General features: G+C 36.4%; 1 protein-coding gene and 2 non-coding genes across 3 annotated transcripts in view; all 3 read right to left on the bottom strand.

Annotated features, from left to right (window-relative positions):
- Nucleotides 1-1,139: 1,139 nt before the first annotated feature.
- The window catches only part of WDR43 (WD repeat domain 43), a 44,183-nt gene continuing 24,299 nt past the window's right edge, over nucleotides 1,140-21,023 (bottom strand). The window contains exons 9-18 of the mRNA XM_025454286.3: nucleotides 20,503-20,589; nucleotides 19,499-19,630; nucleotides 18,622-18,753; nucleotides 11,323-11,409; nucleotides 10,536-10,567; nucleotides 8,975-9,038; nucleotides 6,303-6,416; nucleotides 5,460-5,529; nucleotides 2,852-2,901; nucleotides 1,140-2,747 (exon numbers count right to left, since the gene is read on the bottom strand). Coding sequence (XP_025310071.1) covers nucleotides 2,556-2,747; nucleotides 2,852-2,901; nucleotides 5,460-5,529; nucleotides 6,303-6,416; nucleotides 8,975-9,038; nucleotides 10,536-10,567; nucleotides 11,323-11,409; nucleotides 18,622-18,753; nucleotides 19,499-19,630; nucleotides 20,503-20,589 — 960 coding nt within the window. The 3' untranslated portion in view covers nucleotides 1,140-2,555. The remainder of the gene's footprint in view (nucleotides 2,748-2,851; nucleotides 2,902-5,459; nucleotides 5,530-6,302; nucleotides 6,417-8,974; nucleotides 9,039-10,535; nucleotides 10,568-11,322; nucleotides 11,410-18,621; nucleotides 18,754-19,498; nucleotides 19,631-20,502; nucleotides 20,590-21,023) is intronic.
- LOC112665131 (small nucleolar RNA SNORD53/SNORD92) lies at nucleotides 19,121-19,196 on the bottom strand. The gene has a single exon (XR_003140238.1). It is a non-coding gene; the product is annotated as a small nucleolar RNA SNORD53/SNORD92 (small nucleolar RNA).
- On the bottom strand, nucleotides 19,946-20,025 carry LOC112665130 (small nucleolar RNA SNORD53/SNORD92). The gene has a single exon (XR_003140237.1). It is a non-coding gene; the product is annotated as a small nucleolar RNA SNORD53/SNORD92 (small nucleolar RNA).

The raw sequence follows: 21,023 nt of genomic DNA, 5'->3' as shown, positions 1-21,023 counted from the left end.
TCCTTACTCCACTTTCCAACCCCTGTAAGTTACCACCCTCTAACATACTACACAGAATTTACTTATTCTTTATACATCGTTTTTGCCTGTATCTTTTAGAACATCAGCTCCTCAGGACAGAATTCAGTGATATATATAACAAGGAACTACATATCCCCTGGCACAGAGTTGGCAATCAATCAATATTTGTTAAATGAATGAATGTACCATGCTAAGAGACAACTTCCACAGAAAAGTGTTCTCACTACCAAGATCCAGTTTCTGACCCTCAAGCACCCCTCTGCACTACAACTTCCATTCAGAAACCTAAAAACTTGACCTCTACATATGTCAAAACACTTATAACCAATATAGTCATCTGTACTGAAAGAACTTTTTACAAATTAATCTCAAATACCACTATTTAGTATTCTTGCCCCAAAAGAAGAAAATTTAAGCCAGAATCTAATCATAAGAAAACAGACAAATCCAGATTGTAAAACATTCTACAATACAGCATAATACATGTGGAATCATTTAAATATCAAAATCATGAAACACAAAGGGAGAATTCCGATTAATATAGCAGTAACACAACCAAATACAATGTGTAATCCTTGATGATGAACGGAAAGTGAACTTTTCAAAATAAAAGGTTGGGGGTGAAAAACTAATCTCAGAAAAGATGACCTCAGCCACACACTGTTGTTGCCTGGACTAGTTGTTGAACAACATTGTGAAAAACACCCTGAACCAGAAATGTCTTTGGAACAAGCCTAATTAAGCCCTCGATGTCTAACCCAAAAAGTAATTAGGAAGCAATCACTACACCCTACAGCCTTCTACTCCTTCAGGGAGAGTAAGGTATAGTGAAATCAGACTCCCAGACCACAAGGCAGGATGCAGTACATGAGCATGTAGGTCCTGGAGACTGCCACTGCAGCCTCGGGCTGTGGAAACACCACCCAGCCAGTGGAGCTGCATCGAAATTCAAAGTTCTTGGTTCATTCACTACACTACCAAGTCTAGGGTTTCCAACAAATCCTGAGCACATTTACTTTTTAATGCTAGTGGAATAAAATTGCTTTTCTTGATATATTCACACAAGCCCAACCATATGGGCTGTGTTCCTCTACATATATCACAAGACAAGCACTGGGTAAAGATGAATATTTATTCACTTTACAAAGAGAATGGTATTAAATTGTCATAAACAGTTCCATTTATAGACAAATATAACTGTACATTACACCAGTAGCTGGCTCAAACTTACTTTCCCAAGATGCTTGTGTGGCTCCAGCTCTATGAGTAGAGCACAGAAATCTCTGTTCTGCCACTGATGTTAAAAAGTCCCTCAGAGATAATGGTTTTTGTGTTTTACATATTCACAGGTGGTAAAAATAAACCCATCTCCCCTGCCCTCCCTTAGAGTTGAGCTTCCATCTGCATGTTCCCTAGTGAGCACTAAACAAATACTGGCTCATTTAAAAAAAAACTGATAATATGAGGCTTTTGTAGCACACCAAAATACTTATTTATACATACATAAAAAATCTTGAGTCAGATTTATTATTTTAAAGGTAAACAGATATCCTAACACTGCCAAGAGTGGATAATGAAAAGGAAAACATTAAATTACTGAATTATAAAAATATTTTCTTTGGAAAAAAATTCCAACAAGGTTATCATTAATATCTAAAACCAAAGAGAAAAAATAAACAATTGTTCTTTGATCCATTAGTAATTTAAATAAAAATGAAAACCTCTTCAAAAGCAGCTATAACTGAATTCTTTAAAAAGTTGCAGGTAATGAGTACTTCTAAATCTATACACTGATGATTCTTTACAGGCAACTTGCAGTCAAGAAAAATCCTTAATATGGCTAATTCTTTAGTTTTTTAATTACCATAATTTTTTGTGTGTTTTAAAAAAATATTCCACATGACAGGTTAAAAAATAAGTGGCTGTTTGGGGGAAGCACTCCAAATATTCAACCTGACTCAAATCAGATCACCTCCATTAATAGATAAGCTAGGGATACTGATATTTAACTCTTAAATCCCAACCTTTTTTTACTCCAAATCTTTAGTTACCCTTTCATATTTTATGAAAATGTACTAAATTAAAAATTTTCACTAGTGCTGCTTCATATCTGGATCTGATGAAAGATACCAACCTGAGATAAGAGCTGACTCCTTCACAAAAGTCCAGTTCTTGAAACCCTACATGGGAAATGTGTGTCTTCACTTATGTCAATTCTTGCTAGAACCAACCATACTGGGATATTATATTATAAAAATATACCAAATATTGGACACTCATGTCAGTACATTGCAGAAAATGTGTCTATTTGCTGTGTAAAGTTTATTAACATTTGAAGGAAACACTCTTATTTACACAGTGAAGTCTGGGGTGCTCAGGACAGCGAGACGGCATAGGGACCAGCACGAGGAATCTGGATATGTGCAACAGTCCCTGGCGCCTGTCCCAGAGACAACCCTTCCCAGGAGAAGTCGGCAGCATGGGGGAAGGCGCGTGCCAGAAGTGACAGAGGTCCATCAGCTTGTTCTCCATCCTCATTCTTCTTCACTTTCATTTTCAGGATCTAAGTCAGAATCTCCATTTAATTCTTTCTCACTGGCCACATCCCTGTCCTCCCCATTCTCCTCATCTTTTTCCTCAGCATCTTCCTCTTCTTCTTCGTTCTCTTCATCAACATCCTCATCTTTTTCACTTTCATTCTCCTCCTCATCTTCATCCCAGTTATCCTGTTAGAAAGAGATGAAGCATAGAAAACATTCATGAAGCCCTTGTTCATACAGACTAGAAGGGTATAAAGGCAGATTTATGGACCAAAAAACAAGGTACTCACATCAGAGTCCTTCTCTGCAATTTCATCATCTGACTCCTCTTCAGAAGATTCTGCAAGGGGAAAAACTCAGCCTTAAGTATGTGATCTACTCTGCAGAGGGCAGAGCCCTAAAAACTAAATAAACAGAGTCAGATTCTTGAATTTACTTTTAGAAATATTACATTCAGTGATCATCCATTTAAGCAGTAACATTAATAATCTTATCTGCATAAAAGTCCATTAATTATTCCACCAAGATCTCACTGGGTAGGACAAAGTACCAAAACCCTAACAAAATCATCTTAAAAAACTAAGCCAAGGATGTGGAGAAAAGGGAACCCTCATGTGCTCTTGGTAGAAATGTAATTGGTGCAGGCATTACTGAAAACAGTATGGAGTTCCCCAAGAAATTAAAAATAAAGCTATCAGATGATCTGTCAATACCATTGCCGGACATATGTCAAAGGAAACAAAATCAGGATCTCAAAGAGATCCCTGCACCGCCCCCATGTTCACTGCAGCATTATTTACAACAACCAAGACATGGAAACAACCTAGGAGTTCATTGATGGGCTGGATGGATGGTTAAAGAAAATGTGATATACATTCAGCCATTAAATTCCATTCAGCTATTAAAAAAAAGGAAATCCTCCTATTTGTGACAACACAGATGGTGAGGGGACTGTACTAGGTGCAATAACTCTGGAGAACAATACTGTATGATCATACTCATGTGTGCAGTCTAACAACACCAAGCTTGTAAGACACAAAGAACAGACTGGTAGTCACCAGAGGTATGGAGAGTGTAGTAAAGGAGTGAAAAGCAGAAGGTACCAAGTTCTGGGGTACCTGGGTGGCTCAGTGGTTGAGCACCTATCTTCGGCTCAAGGTCATGATCTCAGGGTTCTGGAGTCCCATATCGGGTTCCCATGGGGAGCCTGCTTCTCCCTCTGCCTATGTCTCTGCCTCTCACTCTGGCTCTCTCATGAATAAATAAAATCTTTTTTTAAAAAAAGGTACAAACTTCCAATTACAGGTCAGTCCTGGGGATATAATGTACAGCATGGTAACCACACTTAACAATACCATACTGTGTACTGGAAGCTGTTAAGAGAGTAAAAAAAGTTCTCAGCATAAGAAAATAACCGCAACAATGAGTGGTGATGAATGTTGATTAAACATATTATGGTAATCATTTCACAATATATATACAGAGATCAAATAATTATGTTGTATACCTAAAACAGTACAATATTATATATAATTATATCTCAATAAAACTGGAAAAAGTCTAAGTAATTAATAATAAAGTCTAATTTAGGTATGCTTTTATGTCCTTCAGTTATGTTTTATCATGTTCTCTATAAAGGTTTTGTTTCACTTATATTTCTAGGTACTTCTAGTTTTGATTGCTGCTGTGAATGAAATCTTTTTTCCTAATATATTTTCTGTAATACATTACTGAGACAATCATACTACTGACTCCTTTTTGTGATCTTGGGATTCCAGTAAACTTGTTTATTTTCATCTCATTAATGATGGTGTAACTAGATTCTGCTTCATTTTCTAAGTTGAGAAGGATAACTGCCAAGTCCAATGTTCTAGGATTCACTTCTTTCATACAATACTAGGCAGGATATGCAAAAGTAATAAAAGGTGCATTATTGTCTAGTTCCTGACTTTGTGGGAATACTTTTAAACTCTGATAAGACTAAGGAAATTCCTTTAAATTCCTAAGTTGCTTGGATTATCAATAATAAGATGATGAAAGGCTGAATTTTATTGAATTCTTTTTCTGTATCTACTAACGTATATTGTTCCCTGTTAATTTGTTAATGTGGTAACTATATTTAATAGATTTCCTGCTAATTTGCCTTAGAATCTTTAAATAAATTCTCCTTGGTAATGACATATTCTTTTACACAAGCATTTCTATAATAATCAACTTACTATTCAGGATATTTGAAGATGACCTAAAATCTTATTTCCTTAACTATCATTCTTATTTGGTTTGACTCATAAAATGCATGAGTTGTTTATACAGGACAAAAATGAATTGTTCGTTGAAAGATTGACAAAATATACCTATAAAAACTCTGTGCCTGCTAAGGAGGGGACTTGATGGGACGAGCAATGGGTGTTACACTATATGTTGACAAACTGAATTTAAATAAAAAATTTTAAATAAAACTCTGTGCCTGACATCTCTGAGCAAAGGTTTTGATTAAATCAATTTAAGGCCACTGGCTTATTCTACGTTTCTATTTCTTTTTTCTTTTTTTTTTGGTTTCTATTTCTTTTTAAGTCACTTTTGGTCATTACTGTTTCCTAAGAAATTACTTATTCTCATCTAGGATTTTAATGTGCAATGTGCTGGCATAGAAGTTTATTCATAGTGTCTTCCTATTTAAATATCTTCCACACCTAGTGTGCCTTCTTATTTACTGTACATTTGCACCTTCTCTTTTACTGGATCATATTTTTGCCACAGGTTTGCCCATTTTCTTAGAAAAAGCATGCCATAGCATGATCTTACTCACATTCATATTCTACAAAATAAAGGTAACAGAACTCAACATTAAATAATGAATGTTCCAATTCTAAATTCCACACTCCCTTCAAGCCTCACCTTCCTCATACACCAATTTTGCCTTTTGCGCAGGACAAGTCATTTCCTTTGTTTTTTCTGATGCTGTAACCTGAAAGGTAATCAAGTGTTGTTAGGAAGAGTACAAGGTTATCTCAAGGATGGCAGCCACCACCATGCTCGCTCCACCTTCCCAAACAGTGAACTTGCCCTCAAACACTACGATGGATGACCTCAATAGGAATACAGACCAAATACAGGGCAAAAAATAAATTTGTCAAATACAAGAATAAAGAATTATTCTGTAAAAGTTGAACCTCTTAAGGTGATCAGAATTTTTCTGTGCCAAAACTGTAACTGAATAAATACCCTGTAACTTGCTATTCATAGTAGCACAACCATCCTAACTCTATCAAAAACTAAAATAGGATGCTGAGGGATCCCTGGGTGGCGCAGCGGTTTGGCGCCTGCCTTTGGCCCAGGGCGCGATCCTGGAGACCCGGGATCGAATCCCACATCGGGCTCCCGGTGCATGGAGCCTGCTTCTCCCTCTGCCTGTGTCTCTGCCTCTCTCTTTCTCTCTGTGACTATCATAAATAAATAAATAAATCTTAATAAAATAAGATAAGATAAGATAAGATAAGATAAGATAAAATAAAATAAAATAAAATAAAATAGGATGCTGAGAACCTTTGAGGAAAAGCTGAATCAGGCATAAGTTTACTTACTATCAAATATATAACATTTCCAAGTTAAAGACTGGATCCTGATTTATCAATTTTTTGCTGAAACATGGGGCTTTCAATGATCAGGTAAACATTCCTTATTCCTCACTCTATTCCTATCACATTCAAAGCTTAGCACAAAACAATCTGATTTACTCACTTGAGTGATTAGAAGAATAAGCTTTCCGTGAAGATGTGAGAGTTTCTGAAAAGTTTTTACTCTGCTTTCCATTAATTGGTATAGTGTTCCCAGCTGGGGTACCAGATCAGGCAACTGAGGGGAGAAAAGATATCTCATACTATCATGACAAAGTACAGATAACAACATACAAATCATGCTCAGATACACTCAAGTACTGAGTCACTGCATCACAAGCATCTATCTGCTACAGCTCCAGTGGCAGTGGCTGCTTGGCACATTACCTAGCAACATTTCAAATTTTTCATAGCCTATGTCCTAAAGGCAAAAAATAGTTTTTAAAAAATAATGATGGAGGGGGCACCTGGGTACCTGTTAGGCTGATCTAAGCCTGGTGAGTTCAAGCCCTGAGTTGGGCTCTACACTGGGCATGAAGCTTACTAAAAGAATAAAAAATAAAAATAAAAAATAAGGGAGCCTGCATGGCTCAGTGGTTGAGCATCTGCCTTTGGCTCAGGTCATGGGCCCGGGATCCTGGGATCAAGATCCCTATAGGGTTCCCTGAGGGAGCCTGCTTCTCTCTTGGCCGATGTCTCTGCCTTTCTCTGTGTGTTTCTCACGAATAAATAAAAAATCTTTAAAATAATAATTTTTTAAAGATTTTTTTTTATTCATGACAGAGAGAGACACAGACAGAGGGAGAAACAGGCTCCATGCAGGGAGCCCAACGTGGGACTGGATCCTGGGTCTCCAGGATCACGCCCCAGGCCAAAGGCGGTGCTAAACCACTGGGCCACCGGGGCTGCCCTAAAATAATTTTTAAAAATTAAAAATAAAATATTGAGGGAAGGCCAATGTAATTGAGACAAAAAAAAAAAAAAAAACCCACCACATATCTCTGGGCTTTCCTCTGAAATTTACTCTGATAATATCACATTATCTACCTTCTACCATAAGACCCTATCAAACTAAAGGAACGTTTTCACAGCTTCCAGAGAACAGCACTGACAGACCGACAGAGTACAAAGCTGACCTTAGAGTATTTCAAATATACTCCCTATTAAAGAACCCTCTGAACTATGCTTAAACAAGGAAGCCTGGGTGGCTCAGAGGTTTAGCACCACCTTCAGTCCAGGGCTGGATCCTGGAGACCCAGGATAGAGTCCCACGTCAGGCTCCCTGCATGAAGCCTGCTTCTCCCTCTGCCTGTGTCTGTCTGTCTGTCTCTCATAAATAAATAAACAAACATCTTAAAAATAAATAAAACAGCATACAGGCACAAAATGATTAAAACAAAGTTTAACATGATCACATTCCAATTGTCATTCATCTCTTTCTTTATCTGTCCCTACAGGGACAATAAGCTCCAGAAACAGGGATTAAGGCATCTGTCCATTACTTAAGCCTCAGGTTTAGCACCGTCCCTTAGCTTAGAAAAGGTAACACCAGATAAAGAGGAGGAAAGGAAGGGAAAGCACTGTCTGAGGAGAGAGAATTGCCCACCCACTCCCCCAATGGAGCCCTCTTCATAACATGCTTCTTTGATCTGTTCTGCCAGTATTGAATGTTTATACTACTACTACTCCAGCAGTTCACCCTTAGCAGTTGGTTCCAGAAGGGATTTCATTACAAGGCCTCCTTAGGCTCTTTTTTACTTGTAAGCATGTAAATGAGTTTACAAAAAAAAAAAAGTTTTGTCCTGTTTCCCACAAATCCGGATGCCTAGGGGAATTTCCTGTGCCCACCACCCACCACTCAGCCACTGCACTCACAGTTGCCTTCACCTCATCTCCCAAGATTCTGTAAGCGGGGAAACCCAGCAGCCATTCTGACCATCTTGTGTACCTCCCCCAATTCTAACATCTTGACGGAATTCCCTCCAGACTCATAGAACTGCTGGCCTCAAAGCAGGTTATCCATTTGTTTTCCCTATTTCAAACTACTGAAGGCAAAAGAAGTCTGAGAAAGAACAAGGAACAGTGACCAGGCTGAGCTGGATAAATGAAACTGTGTTAAGAAAGGAAGAGCAATTAAGAATTTTCTCCAACTGTTCACTATAACCTTTTAAGAAAATCTACTATAAGGTCCTAGGTAATAAAATTAAAGAAAAAGGAAAAAGGAAATTGTGTAATTTTATTTCTAGCTTAAAATATAACTGACTTAGTGGGCAAAGAGCCCAATTCATATTATGACATATAACACTGTGTTTTCTGGTGTTGCTTTAAAACTGTTTCCTCCTTTCCATTTGCATAGATAACAAAGAGCGACACAAGCCCCACAAAATGACATGTATTAAATATTTTAACTTCATTTTTACCACAAGCTATCTTTCATTGTCCTGGGACAAGATAGAAGAATGGGGAGATACATATTATATAAAAATAATTTTGCTAAACAGGTTATATATTTTTTAAAACACCTAAAGACTAGTATGCCAATGTTACTTTTCTCCTTTCTGTATTTCTCAACGTTTTCTATAGAATATATATTACTTCTAAAATCCAGAGCAAAAAAAAAAAAAAGGCCAATTTCCAAAGTCAACAATGGTGACATTACATTGCACCTGGGGTAAAAGAAAACCTTTCAAAGCAGTAGCTGACGGTTGAAGGGCAGGTGGAGGGAAGATGCTTTCATTAACACATCAGTTTCTAATCCTTATCAGAGCCACTGAGCAACAACAGCTGAAGACTTACTGTGGATAGATAGGATGCATGGACCGTTAACACACATTTGAGCCACTGAACCATTAACACAGCACTGAAAAAAAGAAAAAAAAAATCCAAGTAAACGAATATTCATGAATTCAAAATTAAATACAACAGAGCTGTAATATTAGAAAACTCAGGCCAAGTGAAGATCTATAAATTGTGCCTCGTGAAAAACAACACTACTAAATAAATCATTGACTTTGACAGTCTTCTCATCCCTTTATGAGTCTGAGATCTGTGAAAACAGACTCATCTCATGGGGAGGAGAGGGGGGTAATATGGACTGAACATAACTACCTTCCTCTAAAACAATTCAAGAATAAAACCCATGCTTTACTTCATAATTAACTGATACCAAGGCAATAAACTGAGGTCAAATCACTTGGCATTTTATGCCCACCATCTACTCACCATCAGGTACAAATAGCAAAAGATTTCCATGCCATGTTAAAAGACAAATATAGACCAAAATATGTGTAAGGAGGGCCTAATCAATGAATTCTCTGGCTTTTCTCTGTGAGTTCCAAACACAAATGGAGTCTATCAGGGGAAAAAACTTAGAAAAGAAAAACTAGGGGGGCCTAAGTGGTTTAGTTGGTTTAAGCATCTGCCTTCAGCTCAAGCCATGATCTCAGGATCCTGGGATGAGCATAGGGCTCCCTGCTCAGCAGGGAGTCAGCTTCTTCCTCTCCCTGTGCCCTTCCAAGTACAACCCCCACCCCATGTGCGTTCTCTCAAATAAATAACATCTTTTAAAAAAAAGAGAAAAAACAACTATATACTGTAGCACTGATAAAACTACACTGTCAGCTTAGGATCCATGAGATACCAACCCCCTATTCAAATACTTCATCATCAAAGTATTAATAAAAACACAAAATTCAGTCCTATAAAATATTTCCTTACAGTGTCTTAGCAACTACCAGAGGTTGGGGAAGTTCTACAAATGGCAATTTTACATCTGATTAGGACTAAATCATTAAGACTAATTCATTACACAACCTGATAATGAAAATGAAAAATTACACAGGAGTTTTCTTTAAAAAAAAAAAAAAAGAAGAAAGAAGAAAGAAGAAAGAAGAAAGAAGAAAGAAGAAAGAAGAAGAAGAAGAAGAAGAAGAAGAAGAAGAAGAAGAAGAAAGAAAAAAAAACTATAAAATCTTAGGATTAAGAGTTATTCACTCTTGGGCAGCCCCGGTGGCTCAGCAGTTTAGTGCCACCTTTGGCCCAGGGCCTGATCCTGGAGACCTGGGATCAAATCCCAAGTCAGGCTCCCTGCATGGAGCCTGCTTCTCCCTCTTGCCTGTGTCTCTGCCTCTCTCTCTCTGTCTCTCATTAACAAATAAATAAAATCTTAAAAAAAAAATAAAAGAGTTATTCAATCTACAGTAAGTGTGGGGAAAGCAGTATCTGACCCTTCTAGAGTTTTACCAATTAAGTGTGGAGCTATCCACTATGTAATTTCATGCTGTCAGAAAATGTTTTTAACAATCACCTCTAAAATATTAATAAAATCAAAGCAATATAAGTCCCCTAAATATCTTACCTATTAGGATGTCCCTGCAATCTCTTCGTAAGCTGAGGAGGAGAAAAACCGTATTAGTGACAGCACTTCAGAGACAGCCAATGTGCATCAATTCCCACAATACACACATCCAGGAGAACAAAAAACAGAAAAGAATATTAACAGGGCGTGCCTGGACATCCAACTCTTGATTTCAGCTCAGATCTTAATTTCAGGAGAAGATCGAGCCCCAGAATAAGGGGGCAGGGCAGAGAAAACCTGCTTAAGATTCTCTCTCCCTCTCCCCCATCCAAAAAAGACTATTAGGAAATCAATATTCCTAAAGAATTCCTAAATTTCCTAATTCCTCACTGTTCAAGGAACGTAACATAACCTAGGAACACATTCTCACAATAAGAGTAATTACCACCTGATAAAAATCTAAGCTACAAGTTATATAAATGAATGTTCAAAACAGGCAAACCCAGGGACAGAAAATAATCTGTGGCTGCCAGAAACTGGGAGTAAGGGAGAATGGTGAACGGCTAACTGGCACACAAATTTTTGGGTGTGACAACTGCACAACCTGTAGATTATTAAAGAAAAACACAGCACAATGCATATACATACTAAGAGTATATATTATGGTATATGAATTATATCTCAATAAAAAATACACTAAAAAATGTGGACTAGGTAAATTTTGAATAGATCTATTATCTACTCTAAGTACCCTGCTTGCTTACATATTACAAATCCATTTCTCTAAACACTAGATTTTCTCCTAACTCACAGTGTTAGGACCTTAAAATGAAAAGAGTACAGTTACCTCTTGTAACAATGGAATAACAGCATGCAGGGGCATCCTTAATACAGTCCTCTTAATTAGGTTTAAATTCCTAGTTTGAAGTACTTTCTGTGAGAAAATAAAAGAAACATAAAGATAAGTATATGCAGAAGCTAAAGACACTAAAGGAAAAACAGTAAAAATGGTATTTTTTCTTTTTTAAATTCAATTTAATGAACATACAGTGTACTATTAGTTTCAGGGAAAGAATTCAGCGATTCCTCAGTAGCATAGAACACCCAGTGCTCATTACATCAAATGCTCTTAATGCTCATCACCCGATTATCCCATCCTCCACCCACCTTCCCTTCAGCAACCCTCAGTTTGTTTTCCATAGTTAGAGTCTCTTATGGTTTGCCTCCCTGTTGTCTTATTTTCCTTCCCTTCTCCTATGTTGATTTGTTTTGTTTCTTAAATTCCACATAGGAGTGAAATCATATGGTTGTCTTTTTCTGACTTATTTCACTTAGCATAATACCCTCTAGTTCCATCTACGTCACTGCAAATGGCAAGACTTCATTCTTTATGGTTGAGTAATACTCCAGTGCATGTGTAAAACACTCCATTGTATGTGTCTATATATATGTATATACACATACATCTATAACACATCTTCATTATCCATTCATGTATCAATGGACATTTGAGCTCTTTCCACATTTTCGCCACTGTGGACATGCTTCCATAAACATTGGGGTGCATGTGCCCCTTCAAATCACTACGTTTGTATCCTCTGGATAAATATCTAGTAGTACAATTGCTAGGTGGTAAGGTAGTTCTATTTTTAACTTTTTGTGGAACCTCCATACTGTTTTTAGGAGTGGCTGCACCCATTTGTATTCCCATCAACAGTGCAAGAAGGTTCCCCTTTCTCCTTATCCTTGCCAACGGCTGCTGTTTCCTGACTTGTTCATTTTAATCATTTTGAGCAGTGTGAAGTGGTAGCTCACTGTGATTTTGATTTGTATTTCCCTGATGCCGAGCGATGTTGAGCATTTTTCTTGTGTCTGTTTTAACAACCAAACAATAAAATACCAACTGAATTTTAGTGAATGAAGATTGGAAGGGCTGACTGGAGAATGTTATGTTATGGTCTTTGGCTATCAAGAAAGAATAATCTTCAGGAATCAAGACATTTACTTTGATGAATGGAGTTTCTTCTCTACAGATTCTAAACTTTATGAAATTTTTACATAAAATAGAACACCTCTAGACATTTGCAGATATATGCCACTTTAGAGAAGCTATCAAACTGTCATTTTATGAAATCAGAGATATATCCACATAAGATTGAGCAAAACATACTAAAACCACACTTAGAAAGCAACAAATCTTTTAAAATTATCAACTTTTGATAAACTTTTAAGATAATTAAAAGATCATACATAACGAATGCTTGAATCAAAACCCTGGGAGAGTACATCAACTGGAGAAACCCAGTCTCCGCTACAGGGTACAGAAAATGAGAGAGAGAGAGTAGTCCTAATCCTGGCAGGCTTTTCAATGTCTCCAAACCCCAGATGCTTCATCTATAGGCAAGAGTGTGAAATACAAGTCCTTTCAGGTTCTCAAAATCTTCAGTCTCCCCTTCCTCTTGAACTTTTCTATGTATTTATTCTTTCCAAAGAGTTTAATTCCCAGAGGAACTTCCCTGATGATGGATGCATGCTGTTTTGGTGATGATTGGTACTCTAAAGGCCATGCTTAAAATATAAACAGAAGTACCAAAGGGCAAAATATAGAAGACTGATTATAGCCTATTTTAACAGCACCTTTTCAGAATTCCCTATGAATTTTATTTACTTATAAAAATATCTTTACACCAAGCCCTTTCAAATCCATCAAAAACTATACAAAAACTACCACTGGAATAATTGCATAGTTCCTCATACAAAAGAAAACTTTTTATAAAAGTGAGGAATGGACTGTCCTGATTAAACAGTTTCAATTAACCTAAATTTATATTTTCAAATAATCAGAATACAAGATTCAAAACAAAATATGTTGATCAGAACTTCAACAGTAATTCAGAAGATGCGTGATGATACTAAACATACCTCAAATCATGTTATTATAAATACCAGTTATCACAAAGTTTGAACGATGTACAGGTTATAGGGAACAATCTATCTGAACTAGTCTACAAATTACTATTTGAAATAAGACCCACTCTTGTTAAGGTCCTCAATTTTCACAAGATGTTCACCAAACTATCAGGTTTCATGGTCTTAACTGGCCAAGTAGGGTAGTAGCCCTTCAAGTCACGGGATATAAACTTGAATCTATTGTTGCACATTATTTATACCAAAAGCTTAGTTAAAAACAATATAGGAATGAGGGTTTAAAAAATATGTAGTTTGTGTAATCTCCTGGTGTTCTAAAATATAAAGTGATCATATAATTTGTTGTCTAAACTAGGACACATGACAATGAAAGTCACTATTAATTATTATACCAAGATAAGAGGTATAAACTAGAACTGTCAAAGGCCAACAAGAGTACATATGGCTTAGAGCACTTGGTGGCTCAATTGGTTAAGTGTCCATCTTGACTTTGTCTCAGGTCAAGATCTCAACAGGATTGTGAGAAGGAGCCCCACCTAATTAAGATTATCTCCCTCTCATCTTCTCTCCTTCTCTCTTAAAAAAAAAAAAAGAGTACGTATGGCCTAGCTGTTTAGAAGTTATATCAAACTGCTGGACAGAAGAATTTTTAACAAGCTCTCAAGTAATTCTTATGCTAACAAGAGGGTCTATGATAATTTTACAAATTAAGAGAAGTAAAAGCAAGTTACCCTAAACCAAAGTAAAGTGTTAATGGATATAGAAGTTAGCATTAACTTCCACTGAAAATATATTTAAAGAGACAACCCTATAAACCACAGTTGTAACTAGCCAAGAAAATATTGAAGGTTTTCTTTTACAAGTTTGCTACACTATAACTGAAGCATAATTAACAGTACACACTTAAATATACTATTTAATCAGTATGACATAAACCTTTACCAATGAAGCAAACACTATGATAAACATTCCATCACCTTCAAGCTTCCTTGGGCCCCTTAACATTCTAATCGTCCACCCTCACCCCCAGGTAACCACTGAACTATATATATTGGTCTGCATTTCCTAGAATTTTTATATAAATAGAATCATAAAGAGCATGTACTCTTTGGCTTCTTTCTCACAGCCTAAGTTTGAGATTCATCCATGTTGCTAATGTATCAATAATATATTCCTAACAGTGCTAGATAAAGAATTTGTTTATTTGTTCATATGTTGAGGAACATATGTGTTCTCTCAAGGTTACAATTATTTAAAAAATATAAAGTTGCTAGCATCATTCATGTACAAGTCTTTATATGAACATGTTTTTGATTCTCCAGGTAAATACCCATCAGTAGAATATGGCTGGGTCTTATGGGAGATGAATCTTTAACTTTTAAGAAACTGCCTAATTCTTTTCCAAAGTAGCTGTACCATTTTATATTCCCACCAGCAAGATATGAGATTCCAACTGTACCACATTCTCACCAACAGAAGGATCTTTTAAATTTTAATCAACCCACTGCAGGTATGTAGTGTTAGCTCACTGCCATGCTAATTTGCATTGGTGGTGATCCATGATATGTAACACTTTTAAATGCACTTACTGGCCATTTAACTTCTTTTGTGAAGTATCTGTTCACACCTTTACCAGATTTTTATTTGAGTTGAGTCTCATTATTGAGTCTTTTATATTTTCTGGATAGAACCCTTGTCTGATGTAAGGATTGCAAATATTCTGCCAGCCCACAGCTTACCTTTCCTTTCTCTTAACAGTGTCAAGTCATTTCAAGAGTAAAAGATTTTAACTTTCATTAAGTCCAAATGACCGTTTTTCATTAAGTCCAAATGACCGCTTTTTTCCTAGAGTGTGTAATGCTTTTTGTGATGCCATCAAGACTCTGTCCACTAATGTTTGCATATATTTTATCCTATCTTCTAGAAGTTTTGTAGATTTCGGTTTTACATTTATCTATTTTGAGTCAACTTTTGTGAAATAAGAGCTGAGATGTATTTTTTTTTCCAGATGGATATTTGGTTGGTACAGGATTAATTGTTGGAAAGATTTTACTTTCTCCATTAACTCAACTAATTCTGTATGGTCTATTTCTGGACTATTTTGGTTCCTTAATCTGTATTTATTTTTCACCATTATCAAACTATATTGATTACTATACTTTATCTTGAAATTGAGTAGGCTTGGGACGCCTGGATGTTTCAGTGGTTGAGCGTCTGCCTTCCGCTCAGGGCGTGATTCCGGAGTCCAGGATCGAGTCCTACATCGGGTTCCTTATGGGAACCTACTTCTCCCTCTACCTATGTCTCTGCCTCTTTCTCTGTATCTCTCGTGAATTAATAAATAAAATCTTAAAAAAAAAAAAAAGGAAGGAAGGGAAGGAGGGAAAAGGAAAAGGAAAAGGAAAAGGAAAAGGAAAAGGAAAAGGAAAAGGAAAAGGAAAAGGAAAAGGAAAGGAAAGGAAAGGAAAGAAAAGAAAGAAAGAAAAGAAAAGAAAAGAAAAGAAAAGAAAAGAAAAGAAAAGAAAAGAAAAGAAAAGAAATTGAGTAGGCTAAGTCCTCCAATTTTACCTGGAGATGCTGCTGAAATTTAATTGGGAATGTACTGAATACACAGAGAAGTATGGGGGGGGGGGGGGAATTCCTCGTTTAACAGTATTAAATCTTTCAATCATAAACATCACTACTCAAATCTTTCTTAATTTCTCTCAATTTTTGTAATGCAGAGGTAGAGGCATCTTTTATAGTGTATTTTACAGTAGAATTTATCCTACTGTAAATGGCACAAAATTATTTACATACATTTTTAAAAATCTAAAAATAGCTGTCGTCTGTGGATGCCATGAATTATATAAATGACTAGGCTTCTCTTCTCATAAGCTATAGACATTTTCTTTGAGTCAAATTTCCACCTTTCTAAAGCCACGAATTTAATGTCAAGTTTTCTATGGTAGGGATTCTTCTCACTTCTAGTCATATGATACATTCCTGCCACTGCTCATTGCCTTCTTTCATTTTTATTGTCCTCCTCCTATATTTCGTGTATAATCATAAGGTAACTTTTGGGATTAGAGTATTTTTAGGAGAAAAAAAAATATTGGGGGGCATAGTCTGGGTGGCTTAGTCAGCTAAGTATCTGCCTTTGGCTGAGGTCATAACCTCAGGGTCCTGTTCAACGGAGTCTCTTTCTCCCTCTCACTCTGCCTCTTCCCCTCCTCCCTGCTTGTGTTCTCCGCTCTCAAATAAATAAAATCTTTAAAAAAATTATATATATATTTTACTTATCTCTTTTTTTAAAGGGTTATTTTAAAAGAAGCTCTTCACTCTAACTTTTACAGGTCTTTTCCAGCACACAATGTTTCAGGATTCTAGTTTCCAATTACTTCTACTTAATACAATGTATCACCTAAAGACCTCTAATAATGAAAAAATCTTATGTGTACAACCCTTCACAATTTAAAAAGTGCTTCCAAAAAGGTCATATTGTTTCCTCAACAACTCTGTGATGTCTGATAAATACACTGTCACCTTTGAAGTGCCAAAAGATTTTAACCTGAATCTCTACAAGCTTTTAGATCCAACTACCAGTGTACAAGTAGTATGTTAGAGGAACATGTTAAATGATATCATTTACTGGATTAAATGACACAACAAAATGGAGTTTTACAGAAGGCAAAAATCCAGAATGTGAGAATCTCTTCAGGGCAAATAACATAGCTTCCCCAAAAACTTAACTGCAAGACACAGAAGAGGCATTATCTCCCCAATACTTTGTGTACTTCATGGGGATCCCATTTTGAAGAAAGCAAATATAAAAACTTACGAAGTTCATGAGACAATCAAGGAAATATAAACCTACTAACTGAATATTTGATGATTTCAAAGAATTGCTGTTTACTTTTTTAAGGTGTAATAATGGATTGTGGTTGTTTTTAAAAGGAGTTGTTACTGTCAGAGTTGAACAAGGATGTATTTACAGATAAAATGTCGTCTCTATGCTTCACTATAACCTAGGGGAGGCCTGTGGGCAGATACATGACACAATGACAAATAGATTGGCTAGTGCTGATAATTTCTGAAACTCAGTGATGAGTGCGTGGGGGGTCCAATGTAATAATTCTAAATGTTTTGAAATGTTTCTTTAAAAAAAATCGGTAGCTGATTTACTTGTATTACTGAGAAAGGTTTCAAAGTATAGTTAAGGAGACAACAGTGGCAGATAAATTACGTTACATTTTAAAAACATTGTCCATTGTTTTCTACAGCTTATTTTCATCTAGGTTTCTATACCATATAACTAAAATCCACCTTTCAAATTACATACACTCACAAACTATTTTACAAGTAATTTTACAAAAAATTTTAGGATGTGATTTCCCCTCGTTTTGTAAAATCACCTTAGACATAAACGATATTCACATTTAGATCAAAATATAAATCAGAAAGACGCTATTCATAGGTTACATGATTAAAGTAACCTATGAATAAAGTCACATCAATACTAAGTGGCACCATAATATTGAATCACTAAGAAAATGTAAACTGATTTTATCTAATCAGGCAGTGCTTAAATCCAATCTTTACATTAAAATGTCTCTACAGACCACTATTAAATTCTAGAATTTAAGAGGACCTAATTATGTAACTTCATACAAGCAGTCACCAACTTACAAACACAGAAATAATAAATACCTCCCTTATATAAATTTCTAGTACTTTTACCTCTAAATACTTCAAACATAACCCCCAACCCTCTTGAATTTTTCCCCCAAACCTCCTACCCATTGCCAAGGTTCCACCTCACCGCCCCCTCTCACGGCCAGGGGGAAATAAGTTTCTGGAATCCAGAGTAAAAACTCAGGAACGCATTTTCCTACAGAAAAAAATATAAATTGTGATCTAGAATGCTGAGTATTATAGTTCAGCTACACTATGTTTATAAAAGGCTTTTGTGAACTAAAGCCTAAGACCTAATAACAAGTCAGAACAATATTTCTATGAGAAAATGCATTCCAGGTTCAAAATAATTTAACACAATGCCTTTGTAGGTTGGTGACTGTCTGTATAGTGCCACCAAGTGATCTATACTTGACTACAGTCAGAAAATATTAAATTCAAAATAGCTATATCACAGGTCTATTCACTTGAGTGTGCTAGGTCAATCACTTTCTAAGAAAAATTAACTGTCTTAATTCATTTTAAAAACTGCTATAATACTTACATTTAGCATTTCGAAATCATTACTTTCTAAACCCTGTGTGAGAAGAACTGGAAAGCTATTTGTCTGTGGAAGGTCAACCTTTTCTTTCTTTGTATCTATATCCAGTGCTCCCAGGCGTTCTTCAATGCTAACCTGCAGAACAGAAATGATCTATTAATGTGAAACCAGACAAGGCCTAAAGTAGCTTGGTCCAGGGGCAAATGAGTGGCTCAGTCAGTTAAGTGTCTGCCTTTGACTCAGGTCATGATCACAGGGTCCTGAGACCAAGTCCTGCATATGGCTCCCTGCTCAGCAGGGAATCTGCTTCTCCCTCTCCCCCACCACCCACTCATGGCTCGCTTACTCTCTCAAATAAATAAAAATCTTAAGGAAAAAAAAAAAAAGCTGCAGAGACAAGTACAATAACCACAGGAAGGAAGGTCTAGGGAGCTGAGAAAAAATGAAATTTTATAAGTTAAGAGGTTAAAATGATGACCAACTATCACTAAACTAGCCAGGACTGCTCAGACAGCCAAGAGAAGAGGCATCACTGGAAGTCAGCAACATGCGAAACCCAATGGAAATCATCACAGCAAGTCCTGGCTTGATGTATTCAATTATGTGACCCAGCTGACCACTAACAAAGGCCAAAACAGCACCTTCTGTAGTTAGTACAATGTCTTCTCCATTAACAGTGGCCAAGTAAACATCTCACAGTCTACAATCTGGAATTTCAGGAACCTGTGCTGCTGGGGATGAGAGAGAGAGTTAACAGCAGCAATCTCAGTTCCTCAAGTTCCAAGTCTGGCTCTATCCGATATATGTGCTACAGTCTCAAGAGGAATCTCAAAAATCATCAGAGTGCGAATCTCAAACATCGTCAGAGTGCCTCTATTACCTCATTTTCCCCCAATTTCCTCTTGCTCTCTACTTCCTCAGTTTGTGGAGGAGCAGGCTTGATGGCTGCATGATGACCAGGCACCCCTGGCACCAAAACTTTTGCTTCAGAATTCATCACTGGTGTTCTCACCTGTTGAATAGGAACAGCAGGGACGTGACAAAAGAAATGGTGCCTTTGTCCTAGCAAGATTTAGCCCCAATGAGAAAACGAACTAAAAGATTCGTTTGCAAAAATCTAACATAACTAACTTAATATATGAATTAAAGATAAATTTTAACTGAATGTTGGCAAATATGTTTTTAAATTATAATCTGAAAGTTCAGTTTTACAGTTTTCAATACCACATTAGAGTAAAAACCAGGAACAATGTTTATAGATTACAGTTTACTTAAAAACATTAGACTATGTTTTGCAACCATCTCCAGTAATCGAACTTTGCCAGAAATGCTCAGACAGCCAAGAGAAAGGTGTCATCTCTGGAACTCAGCCAGAAGCGAAACCATATATGGATGTCATCATAGCATGTATTGGCTTTCCCTTTCTCATTAAACTGCCAAACATATGATATCTACATATAGACGCCATGTTATATTCAAAATAAAGCATGATGATGATGATTAGTGTATATACAGTGTTCAATTCCAGACCCATCATTTTAGGCTTTATTCCACCTTTAAATGTAAGATTCTTCTCAAAGTTATGCTCCTTTAAATATTGACATTGGTAAAATAATTTGATAAATATGATGTTTATTTAATGATCATACATGGGGGCAGAGGCTAACTCCCAGGTCTTCAACTTCTAGTTATCTATTCACTCATGCACTTAACAAATCAAGAGCACAAGAGTTTTATAATCTTGTTATCGGAGACCTAATCCCACAAACTTGTTAAAACAAAATCATAAAGAGATGGTATCAAAGAGTCTAAACATAGTATTACGTAACAATTCGACTCACCTAAATCTCATTTTTCTCAATTTCTAATATAAAATGCACTCACCTTTGTTATAGCCGTTTCTACTTTGGGGGCCCAGCAGTTTGAAATATCTCTTATTAAACACATATGAGGTTCTTTGGAACTTAAAGCCTGGGAATATAATTTTAAAGAGGAGAGGGTATGATGGAGAAAAAAAAAAAGTGTCAAATAAAGGAATTGGGAATAAAACATGAAAAGCAAATGCCTACTTGTGCATTTTTTATAAAAATACAAAAAAGCACAGAAAGCTTCCCCACAAAACTGAGCCACTCAGACTGATGACCATTCAGATTGACAGCAGCATAGAAAAGTGGGTCAGTATTAAGCATAATGTGTACTTTCTTCAGTTAGGAACTGCTCGAATTTTTCATGTGTATAGTTTTAAAAGACCAACTGGTTTTGTTGTTTTTTTTTTTTTTTTAAATTTATTCATGAAAGACACACACAGAGAGAGGCAGAGACATAGGCAGAGGGAGAAGCAAGCTCCCTGCAGGGGATCCTAGGACTCAATCCTAGGACCCCAGGATAACCTCCTGGGCCAAAGG

This window comes from Canis lupus, chromosome 17 (genome assembly GCF_003254725.2).
Source record: "Canis lupus dingo isolate Sandy chromosome 17, ASM325472v2, whole genome shotgun sequence".
Lineage (NCBI taxonomy): Eukaryota > Metazoa > Chordata > Mammalia > Carnivora > Canidae > Canis > Canis lupus.
Note: the sequence above shows the minus strand (reverse complement) of the source record. Positions and strands in the feature narration are given on the sequence as shown.